At 34.9% G+C, this 12,540-nt stretch overlaps 1 protein-coding gene across 35 annotated transcripts in view; it reads left to right on the top strand.

Moving 5' to 3' along the window:
- The window catches only part of ZNF438 (zinc finger protein 438), a 183,599-nt gene that overhangs the window by 102,260 nt on the left and 68,799 nt on the right, over positions 1-12,540 (top strand). For 11 of the 35 annotated variants that reach the window (XM_081298823.1, XM_081298812.1, XM_081298822.1 and 8 more), the window contains 2 exons: positions 6,962-7,179; positions 8,928-9,001. The exons of 21 other annotated variants lie outside the window; for them this stretch is intronic. In XM_081298823.1, coding sequence (XP_081154949.1) covers positions 8,970-9,001 — 32 coding nt within the window. In that variant the 5' untranslated portion in view covers positions 6,962-7,179; positions 8,928-8,969. Of the gene's footprint in view, positions 1-6,961; positions 7,180-8,630; positions 9,002-12,540 lie in introns of those variants that run through there. 3 more of the 35 variants (XM_081298816.1, XM_081298799.1, XM_081298790.1) reach the window with 2 other exon arrangements.

Raw genomic sequence — 12,540 nt, 5'->3', positions numbered from 1 at the left:
TTTTCTCCATTTAGAATGATGTTGGCCTGGGGCTTAGCATAGATAGCCTTGATGATGTTGAAATATGTTCCTGTTATCCCTTGTTTTTCTAGTGCTTTGAACATGAAGGGGTGCTGTATTTTGTCAAATGCTTTTTCTGCATCTATTGAGATGATCATATGATTCTTATCTTTGAGTCTATTGATGTGATGAGTTACATTTATTGATTTCCTTATGTTGAACCAACCTTGCATCCCTAGGATAAATCCCAATTGATCATGGTGCATGATCTTTTTGATATGTTTTTGTATTTGATTTGCCAGAATTTTATTGAGAATTTTTTTTTTATCTATGTTCATTAGAGATATTGGTCTAAAGTTTTCTTTCTTTGATGTGTCTTTGCCTGGTTTTGGAATCAGGGTGATATTGGCCTCATAGAATGAGTTTGGAAGTGCTGCCTCTTTTTCTATTTCCAGAAATAAATTGGTATTAATTCTTCTTTAAAAGTTTGTAGAACTTGGCTATGTATGCATTCCATCCTGGGCTTTTTGGTTGGTAGGCTTCTGATGGCATCTTCTATTTCATCACTTGATATTGGTCTGTTTAAATTGTGTATATCTTCCTGATTCAATCTGGGAAAAAAAAATTCTTTATTCAGGAAAATCCTTCCATCATTAAAATTTAGAATATATAAAGACCTTTTTTTTTTTTTTCACCCAGAGATGATTTCTTTCTTCCTCTTAAGACTCTTCCAATTCCTTATTCTCTATACAGAAGTATTTCTTTCTCCTACTAGAATTCTTCCTTGGTTATATTCTGTAATAATTCCTGTAAATCTTGGAATCTAAACAATTGTTTTATTAAGAAGAGTTACTTCAAATGAAATGTAGCCAAGGCCTTTTGGATATCTCTGTTTACAGAATTATATCTATCATTTTATAAAAACCTGAACAATAATTTAGGAATTAGAGATTACTTGATGGTTATATGTCAACTTTATAATTTAATGAGTATTTCTTGGAATAAATATTTTATAGTAAATTACATTTATCTTAAATATCTCTAAAAAGCAGAGCATGAGATAAATGCATGTATAAAAATATAAATTATGTGATTCCTGTTGAGGGAAAATGAGTGGAAGCAAATAGACATATATTAATTATCCTCTGAATTAAAGACTATAGATTATTTATGTAACTGGGAAAATATGAATTAAGAATAAAAGTATAGCTTAGAATTATGTAATCATAAACCTTATGAAACCCTGTGGTTCTTAAAAGTATTTGGATCCATTTTGATTTACTTTTAACTAGGAGTGCACCCTTATATCTAGGTGATGTCATGTAATGCAGTTAAAATAAGATTCTTATGCATACATTTTTGTATTTTTCATATTTACGTAGTAGAAATGAAAAGAATAAGGATTCTTTGGTCGTCATGGGAACACTATGAGAAAAGATCTCAGATTGCTGGCTTTCTGTCCTCATGACAAGCAAATGCACCCCATAACTTTTAAAAATGAAATTAAGCTATAAGCATATGCATAGTATCTCATTAATGTAATGTTATCTTTGCAATTTTTCCTTAATAATGTAGCCATAGAAAATTCCTAGGGGAACCTGTCAGGTAAAAAACCAGGTTATTTAGCTTTGAGAACAAGTCAGGCTAAGAGCTACAGTGGAGGAGTTTGCTGAATTAGATTTTGTCTGAAAATAAATATTTTTGTTAAAGGGAACATATTAAAAATCATAAAAAGAAATTTTCTGACAGCAGGGCACAGCTTTCCTAACTCCAGTTGTCAGCCTGTGGGAGACAGAAAGTATAGGTTAGTGATTGGGCAGTGGGGCTGGAAGCTCTGTTTGAGTGGTGGTAGTGAGGACTAAAGGGTAGCCCATAAAAGTGTGGGAGGTGGGCTGGGGATGTGGCTCAAGTGGTAGCACGCTCGCGTGGCATGTGTGCAGCCCGGGTTCAATCCTCAGTACCACATACAAACAAAAATGTTGTGTCCCCCGAAAGCTAAAAAAAATAAATATTAAAATTCTCTCTCTCTCTGTCTCTCTCGCTCTTAAAAAAAAAAAAAAAAAGTGTGGGAGGTGGGATTTATTCGCCATGTTGTCCAGGGCACTTGGTTGGGGGATTCTTCCGGGTTCTCTATAACCCAGTTTTGCTTGAAATTGTAGGATGTTTACTCTGTGTGTTGTCTGTTCTGACCATGACAGTCCTTGGTTGAAGCTTCGCAGCACCCGGCAGAGTGTGTTTGTGGCTCTGTGCAGTCCACTCGGTGCTCCCGCGATGGGTTACCATGGTTAGTGTGTAGCGGAGCAGATCACTTTGGCATCTGGACCAACAAAGGACCCTTTGGCTGGCTGCGCCGTGCCTGTCTCGTTGCCCGCTGTTGTGCCCTGTGCCTGGTTCCTGGCACTGGGCCTGTTTGTCTGCATTTCACCACTTCAAATCCCCTTGACCTTCTGTGGGCACTCCGCCATTTTCCCTTGGGTTGTGGATGTTCCTGTGGCAGCTACGTGCCCTTGCCTCTGTGGATCGCTGTTCCCTCAGGCGCCCTGTGCAGGCGGGAGCAGCCAGGCTTGTGTCCCTGTGAGTCCCAGCCAGCGGCCAGCATCCCCCGAACGTGGCAGAAAGCCACAGTGCCAAATGAGCCTCCCCTGGTGCTGCCATATTGTTCTGCATGGGCAGGATCCTTTGAGCAGATCTCTGTGACTTGTGTTGACCTTAGCACTTTCTCAGTCAATGGACCGTTTCCCTGCATCTTCCCCTTGCAGTGCCTCCTGCCAGTGTCTCAGAAATCTTTCAACTGAAAAGCAGGCTCCAGCAACAGAAGCTGGTGCCAATGTCTCCTGCACATGGGCCAGAGATCCCCGTAATAATCGGTGGGCCAGACTAGGTTATCTAAGGAGTAAAAGTATTGCTGGCAGTGGGTCTGCAAGGATAAGTTAAAGACCCCCTAGGGAAGAGCAGCCAAAGCCTTACATCTGCATGAGTAGCAACTGGGTACAGCTCACTCAATTTTAGTATTCGGTAAGGCTGCAGTAAGAGGCTCGGTAGATTTATTAGCCCAATTTAAATTGCCTGAATAATTCTAGAAAGTAATAATCAAATAAAAATAATTTAAATACTTTATTTCTCTAGAAGCATAGATTTTTGGAATTTTAATATTCCACAATAAAACAATTTTTCCTCTCGCTCTTCATTCTCTCTAAACATTAATCTCTAGTATGTAAATCCAAATTTTCTTATCTAAAATATTTCAAAAAACAAAAAATCCACATTAATTCGACAGTAAGCCCTGAAAAGCGTGCTTTCTTATATAGAGAGAGCTACACTTTAACCATATATATATTATCAACTACCTTAAATATAATCCCAGTGGGGCCTCCATTTATTGCCAGCTAGCTGGGCTGGTGACATGAGCTGGATTCACAAAAGCTGGCTACATCAATAACTAAGAAAATGGCAAAAGAAGCATGCAGCACACAGAAATACCTTTTGCTTGCAGGAATCAGGGAGGCCTCTCAACCTTAAAGGTTCTTGGAAAGAGAGAGAAAGCATGCCTGAGACTTTGTTTATTAAGGGGAAGACACTTGAGAAAGTTCCACTCAAATGAGGGAAGGGATTGAGTTTCAGAGGGGTGTAGCCCAGTCCCATTGGGTGAGTGCCCACTCCTAGAGCTTCATTCCCCTGCTGAGCAGAGGTGAGGTCCACCTATCTTGTCTGCTGCTGAAGCCAGTCTCACACCTCCATTGCTCAAGGCTAAGGATAAATCCTCACTCCTATGTGTCATCTCCCGACACACTGTGGACAGAACTTTTGCAGTTTTAGATTTGACAGTGAAAGTAGCATGAATTTCATTTGAAATTTTGTTCTTGCTGTAGATCTTAGTAACCTCAACAGACAATTTATTTATTTTTTTAAGTTGAGAACCTTTACCTTTTTACTTAATGGAAGCATTTGACAGCTTCTTTTTGACACATCCACATTGCCAGCATCACTGCTTTTGGGCTTTAGGGTCATAATTAAGTAACTAATTAAGTAACATAAGTACTGTGATACCATAACATAAGTACTGTAATACCATAACAGTCAATCTTATAACCAAGACAGCTATTAAATGTATGCACGTAGTATGTATGCTGCATCTATACTATGCATCAGCTGTGTATTCACATCCCCAGTAGGACAGAGTAAGATTTCATTACACTATTCAGAACATTGTGTGATTTAAACTTATAAATTGTTTATTCCTGGAATTTTCCATTTAATATTTTTGAATCATTGTTGAACTCAGGTAACTGGAACCATGGAAAGAAAAACCAAAAATGGAGAATGGAATTATTGTCTAGAAAATGTAATTTTTTAATTTATAATTTGCATAGCAATATAATAAAAATAATTTTTAATAAGTCTAATACATAATGTCTTAGACCTTTAATGATAAAGTTATGAACTTTTATTAAAAGACATTAAATATAATCTAATTTAATGTGGAGAAACACTACATTAATGAATTAGAACACTTAAATGTTGAAAAAAAATATTATTTCTCAGTGCACATAGAATCAAATCCCTAATATTTTGGGAATTTTAATGTTATTACTGTTAATGTTTTTAATATAATAAAATGCTATTATTTTAGTAGCATTTTGGTGATACTTGACACTATAATTCTGAACTTATATAGGGTAGTTATTCAAAAATTACAAGTGTATGTCCAAAGAATAAGATGTTTTTCCTGCCCTATATCAAGGAGGTCTGGTTTTCCTGCCTTTATATCATGACTTAATATAAAACCATAGTAATTAAGCTAGTGTATGATGTGAGGATGTACAAATTGCCCAATGGAAAAAAAAATAGAGAATTCAGAAGCAGATCCACTTGTGCATGGAAACTTTGTTTTATTACAAAACTGGTGTGTACTGGTCAATGAAAAGTGGACACAGTTTTCAGTATATGTCTTGAGGCATTAGACTGTCCATATGATAGAGAATGAAGTGGGATTCTCAAACACAATGGGAAAAAAGTTAAAATGTCTTAACAATTATAATTAAATTTAATTATAAAACTACAAATTAGAAGAAGCAGAATCCAGGAAAGAAATTGAAGAAAACCCAAAGCTTTCAAAGAAATGAAAACAAGAATTTGAAGGAGTATAAGAGAAAAAAGATGGTGCAGAAATCAGAGGTCATAGAGATTAGAAATGAGAGAAGTGAATAAATTCAAGTGTACATCTGAAGAAGTGATAAAATATCTTAGTTTTAAAATATCAATGTTTACAATATGCCAGGAACTGTATCATTAACTTTTCTCATGCTTGAGTTGTATACCAGAAATCAAAAAGTTATCTATAAATTATTTTAATGATGACTCTAATGACAACTTAATTATCCTATCATCTTTAGGTTACTAAAGACTAGAAATCACTTGGCTTATAGAGGAATTTGCTATTACTTTCTCAGTTTGAGGAAATTTTATCAAAAAGGCTTAACTAAGCTTTATCAAATGACTGTTATACTTATTACTCTTTTATGTAGAAGCACCCTTTTTAATCCAATATACTTAGAAAGGGTTGTAAGAACTATTATTAATTGCAACATGTATCTGTCAATAAATAATTTTAGAGAATTTTTTAAAGATCTGTCTTAATTATATTTTTAGCAACGCTTGTAGCTGTAAATAGAGATTACTTAGTTTAGGGAAAATTGCTGCCATTTAATCTAATTTACAAAGCTAGTCTTCATTTTTAAATTTATCTTTCAAATAAGACATCCTTCTTTCAGTAAAAGTCCAACTTGATTTTTTTTAACTCAAATAAATATGTTAATATATGCCGCCATGACAACCATCACATGGCAGAATTCTAATTCTAATATAGATAAATAGGTAAGGCACAGAGTCCTGCCATGTGTTGCCTGGATACAGTAATGTACTGCTGCCTTCAGTGTTTCTTTGCTTTGTGCTCACTAAAGTCTCCTAGAGAGATGCTTCTTTAACAGTAATCAGGCTATGGAAGAAGGAAAGCCTTTAGGTAAAATATCATCTCTACTGCTTTATTTTATCTGATTTATAATATTATAATATGGGCCCAAATACTCAATTACTTAATAAAATATATATGAGATAGGAAAAGAACAGTTTCATTGATTAAAGGAGAATTTATACATAGCATTGTTTTAATTTGTCCCCTTCTTTGGCCACCTGGGGTTTTTACATCCCAGGAGTTATACATTTCTTTTATAAAGAGGAGGAAAGGTAATTGTGAAGTGGGGAAAGGAGCCAGCATGACAACTTGGCTACCAGCATATTCCCAGAAAGATCAGTATTAGGAAGAATGAAGGTTGAGGAGCTAGAAATTGGTTGTCTAAAATGATCTTATCTTGCCTTAAAATTACACATTTCTTGGAAAATCTTTGTAAAACCCCAAATGTTCCTCAGTTTGAGGGCTACTGACATATGGGACAGGTAAGATAGATTCATTATATGTATAATTGTCAACACAACAATAAAAAACCTAAATTAATGGAACCAATGACTAGATATTAAAATAAAATAAAAGTCAACTTGAATTTAAATATCAAAAGAGCACACTGTGTGCCTTGGCCTTATAAATTTCATGGACCTCAGATAAAGAAAATTTCTCTGTGGAATCAGGCAATAGATTTAGATATTTATAAAAGGGAGAATGATATTGGCCTTAGATTTCACTTGATGTAAGAAAATAGAGCATAATTTTAAGATTTGTTTTAGAAAAGAACAGGTAATTTTTTAGACTTTTACATTTGTCTCATCTTTCAAGTATAAGTCAACAAATAGTTGTGAACTTAAAAAAAAAGTTTCTAAAGTATTCCTTTGAGACTTTATGAGGAAATCCTAGAAGACAGACTCTTCTCAACATGGTTTTACAAGGTAAAGATTTGAAGTAGCCAAAACATCTTCTGCCAGTGCTGAAAGCTTTTTTTTTCATTTTTAGATGAACTGTGGGTTCTGAACACTACCTATGAGTGAACTGACCTTTGGGGTTATCCAAAATTAGAAAAGAGTCATTCAGCTGTCTCATCATTTATGGAAAAGACCTGAGCAAGAGGCTTGAGAAGAGAATCAACCACATAGATAGAGTGTTTGCTGCATTCAGGTTCAACTTCCTCAACCCAAAGATGAAACACTAAGTTTTCATACCAATTTCTAAAGGTTAGTTCATGATGAAATTGACAGAATTTGGGTAATGGACTTTACTTAATGTGAGTGTTGTTTATCAAAAAAATTTTCAAAAAACATTAACTTAGCATTTTTCTAGGTAAAACAAGTTAAATCTGTAATAGATCTCATATGCTTGAGTTTAATAACCCCTGAATATGTTTGGATTGGTAGGAAAAGTGGAATATAACACTCCTACCTTTGGAACTAAACTGCATAGTTGTGAGCTGTGGCAAAATATGTGTCCTTTATTCCTTTCTGAGAAGTATTAAATGAAGAGTATTATATTTTTGTCTATATCTGAACCAAATTTTCTACTGGCTTTACCCTGCTATTTCTGTTTTTGACCTCTATGGTTGATGGTGGCAGATAAGAAAAATGAAGTTTGTAATAAGTTTATCTGAGAGTAAGCTGCAGTGCTCTTTGGTACTAACACTGCAGCCAGGGTGCTAGATAATCCAGGCCATGAATTTTGTTCTGTAGTCTGATTGCCCAGAGAGCAGATAGAATTGCCAAGTAAAAAAAGGTTGGTGAAGCTTTATTAATTTTGCTCCCCTCAGAAGAAAAAAAAAATGGTGCAACAACTTCTTGAGATGAGAGTGTGCCCATGAAAGAAACAAAGAATATGAATCCAGAAACACATAGGAACATTCAGGAAAACAAAAACAAAACTGGAGTCACTTTAAGCCCCAAATTAACAATTAAAAGATCTCAAACATGTTTTTCCCCCCTATGTTTACCTATACCTTAATATGCTGTATCTCTTGATCTTGTTATGACATGTTGGATAAGATTTCTTTGGAAAATGTGGAATCAACTGACCAAAGAAATTGTAAATGTGCCTGGGGCTCTGTCCCTCCAGGATGGCTAAATGGAAGAATTTAGAGTCTATTTAGTATTGGTAATGAAGTGGGGATGGGGGGGGGGGGAAGATGGGGGTGAAAATGGAAGAAAAAGTGGTAAAAAAATAAAGTTGTCTCAAAATTTGTCTACTCCAAATACTGACAAAGCACAGAATATCAAGAAGATTCATTTGAAGTTCATGAGCAGAGATGAGGATATATATTATATATATTTTTATATATTATATATACACACTTATGTGTGTGTGTATATGTGTGTGTATACACACACACATATAATCTGATGTAGAGGAATAGGTTTGGCAGTGGCCACCAATGCAGAAATTCAACATAAAGGATACTAAGGAAGAGGACTGTAGTGGAATAAACTTCATAAAACAAAAGAAAGACTTCAGAAAGAGAACAAATTTGATCAAGAAGATTATGGAAGAGTAAGGTAAAGCACATGAAGAGAAGACTTTTTAAAGGGAAGCCCAAAGAGAAGCCACCAAGAGGCAAGCAAAGGTCAAAGATTAAAGAGATGCCTTTTAGGATTGGGATGATGGGGTGGGGCGTGGGGGGGATTTGATCCATTCACTCACAGACCCTCTAAAGACAAAGTCTGAAAAATATGATAGGGGAGCTATGAAAATAAAAATTAGTAACACCAGGAAGAAACAGAATGAAGAAAAGGAACAACAGTGAGTGGAGCATACCACAATAGATAGGGCTGCAGTGGAACAGAACAAGGCCAAGCCAGAAACCATAATGTCTTTGCATACAGACTTATCTTTAGGAGAAAACAAAGAGCTTGTGTTACATCTGCTCAAAGTAAAAGTTAACTACTTCCTGCTTTTCTCTTCTTTTGAAACCCCTGGTTGTGACTATGTGAGCCACAAGTCAAAAGAATTGATTTTGGAGCACTTAAGTAATGTGAGTCCCATGCCTAAAGGATCAGTGAACCCGCAGACAAAGTGATCATATGTCTAACCCCCTTCTTGCCCCATTGTAGAATACAGTTAAAGCAAGAGCAGATTATAAAAGTCTCCTGATCCTATTTCTAGGATTTGTGTTTTAGATTTTACCTGTTTCTTTTATTTTGCTGCCAAGTTGTAGAGTCCTTGTCCCATTTCTAAAAATTCTTGACTTGTTTTCCATACAGACTGTATTATGTATTATTAAACAAAATTTCTCAGAAGTTTGATGGATTTAATATTTCTGAAGGGAGAGTATGGTAAAGCAGCCCTAAGAAATAAGTATGTTTGCATTGTGATGGTAAATTATATACCTTTTTCTTATTTTTAATAAAAGTAGGACATTTGGGGATATATTTAACAAAAGACATGCAGAATCTCTACTTTGAGAACAAAACAGTACTGAGAAAAATTAAAGACTTAAATAAATGCAGAGAGATACTTTGTTCATGGACTGAAAGATTGAAATAGATGACATTTCTTCCTATGTTGATCTATAAATTCAACAGTAATCACTATCATAATCGCACAGGTTTATTTTTTTGTAAAAGTGACAAGCCAGTTCTAAAAGCAATATGGAAATGTAAAAAACTGAGAATCTCCCAAATAATCTTCTAAACATAGCTAGAAGACTTGATTTTTGTACCCTAACTATAAAGCTACAATAACCAAGACAGTGTGTTACTGCCATAAAGATTAATAAATAAATCAGTGCAATTGAATAGACCAGATTATACCCACACTTATATGGTCATTTGATTTCTAACAAAAATCCAAAGCAACTCAGTGGGGAAGGAAAAAGAATTTTTATACTAGTACTGTAGCAACTAGATATCTAAGCCAAAATAAATCTCCATTGCTATCTAGCACCATGTACAAAGATCAATGTGAGATGGATCATATTGCTAAATGTAAAAGCTAAAACCATAAGGACTTGAGAAGAAAACATTGGAGGATGTCTTTATGACCTGGGGGTAAGCAAAGATTTCTTAAGATGTAAAAACAATTACTGTAAGAGGAAAGTTTTATAAGTTAGAATTTATCAAAATTAAAAAACCTTGTGTTCATCAAGAGAGAATTAATAAAAGGAAAAACCACAGACTGGGGAAAAATATTTAGGAAGCATGTATTTGTCAAACTATGTAGATACAAATTTATACAGCTCCATAACAAGAAGACAATCAAAAACAAACAAAAAAAAGTGTTAAAGCAGACAAATGATTTGAAAAGATACATAACTTGCATGGAAATGGAGGGAGACCCTCATTGTTATACAAAATTACATATAAGAGGTTGTGAGGGGAATGGGAAAATAAACAAGGAGAGAAATGAATTACAGTAGATGGGGTAGAGAGAGAAGATGGGAGGGGAGGGGAGGGGGGATAGTAGAGGATAGGAAAGGTAGCAGAATACAACAGTTACTAATAGGGCATTATGTAAAATTGTGGATGTGTAACCGATGTGATTCTGCAATCTGTATTTGGGGTAAAAATGGGAGTTCATAACCCACTTGAATCTAATGTATGAAATATGATATGTCAAGAGCTTTGTAATGTTTTGAACAACCAATAAAAAAAAAAGATACATAACTTGAACAGACCCTACATAGCAGAAGACATTCACGTGGTAAGTAAACATGTGCTCTGCAACATTAATCAATCATCTGGGAAATGTGAGTTAAAAAATATCACTGGTTCAAAGCCTGCCTCAGCAATGGCAATGCTCTAAGCAACTCAGTGAGACTCTGTCTCTAAATAAAATACAAAAAAAGGGCTGGGGATGTGGCCCAGTGGTCCAGCGCCCCTGAGTTCAATCCCTGGTACAAAAAAAAAAAAAAAAGGAGGATAATGAAATATCCATCATAATTGCTAAAATTAAACATTGTTAATGAATTTCTTATACAAATGGAATTCTTATACATCTTAAACAAGAATCTTATACATTTCAGGAAAAAAAGGTCTGAAAGTTTCTTACAAAGTTAAACATACACTAACTTGATGTTATGATCTGGATCTTATATGTCCCCTAAAATTTATGTTTTGAAGGCTTGATCCCCAGTGCATCAGTATTCGTGTTTGGTTTAGCAGGGGGTAGTCTTTGGAAGGTGATTAGATCATGAATGCTCAGGCCTCATAAACAAATTAATCTACTTATGGATTCATCACTTAATGGGCTTGGAGGGGTGGTCTTTGCTATAAAGGCAAGCTCTCTGTTTTCTGACCATCATGAGATAATCAGCTTTGCTTCATCACATATTTCCCACTGTGATGTTTTGCCTTGTGATGGACCCAAAGCAATGGGGCCAACTGACCATGAACTAAAACCTGAAACTGTGAGCCAAAATAACTTATTTCCTGTTAAGTTGTTTTTATGTTTGTCAGACTGGCAAAATGTTGGCAAGAAGTAGAACATCCTGACCTCTCTTACTCTATTAGTGGTTACATGAATGGGGCATACATATAAAACAGTTTGTCATTATCTAGTAAATTGTGCATATACTACTTCACCAGTTCTAGGCATAGAAACTTGCAAATGTATATGAAGAAATATATGTAGGAATTTTTCAGAAAATTGAAAACAGTTCCAATATCCAACGAAAGAAGACATAAATTGTGCTTGCTGTATGCTGTATTCAAATAAATCATCAGAGATGGATTTCATAAATGTAATTCTTAGTGATAAAACCAAGTGACATAGAATTCTTCCAATATAATTCTGTCCAAAATCTTGCCAAAATTAAACATCATACTGACCATACACACACACACACACACACACAAGAAAGTAAAGAAAAATTTAGGGTAGTGGAGGAGAAGGCATGAGGAAAAAAATTGGAATGGGGAAGGCCATAAATGGGACTTCAAAGTCTTGAATAATGTTTCATTTCCTAAACTGGCTAGTGGGAAAACAGGTGTTCATTTTATTATTTTTCTTTATAACTTACACATATGTTGGAAGTATTATTTGATATGTATTCAATTTTAATAGTTTCTTCAGAAATGTAAATTTTAGAGTTAAATAATCTTTATGGATGCATAATTAGCAATATATTTAAAATGTAAGAAACATTTGTGATATCATTAATCCAGTCATTCATTCGAGTGTTTATCAAATGCTTGGGCACACACTGATATGGATATGACCTTGGTTGAGGCTTTATTTAAAGGCTACAGTTTTGGTAGCTATATTAAAAATGAGTTAGAAAAACAACTGAAACAAAAAATGTTTATAATTCATCTTAGAAATAATATAAACCTTCTGGCAATATTTCTCAGAAGTTATGCCATTATTGCTTAAAGAAGGGAAGGAAAATTATGGATTTCCACTTAAGGGGAAGAGTAAATGAAACCATCAGGAAAGACACAAGTGATTTTTTTTTGGCTCTTTGAATCTCCTTCAAGTAGAATTCTTTTAAAATATGGGCCAGACAACTGGGAGGGCCCAGCTCCCGTCTCCTTCCCTAAATGCTGACCGGCTGGCTTCCAAAGGCACATTTTTATGAATTGAATTGATTACTGACCCATCATTGAATTTAATTT

Source organism: Spermophilus citellus (assembly GCF_964194105.1).
Source record: "Spermophilus citellus genome assembly, chromosome: 6".
NCBI classification, from domain to species: Eukaryota; Metazoa; Chordata; class Mammalia; order Rodentia; family Sciuridae; genus Spermophilus; species Spermophilus citellus.
Note: the sequence above shows the minus strand (reverse complement) of the source record. Positions and strands in the feature narration are given on the sequence as shown.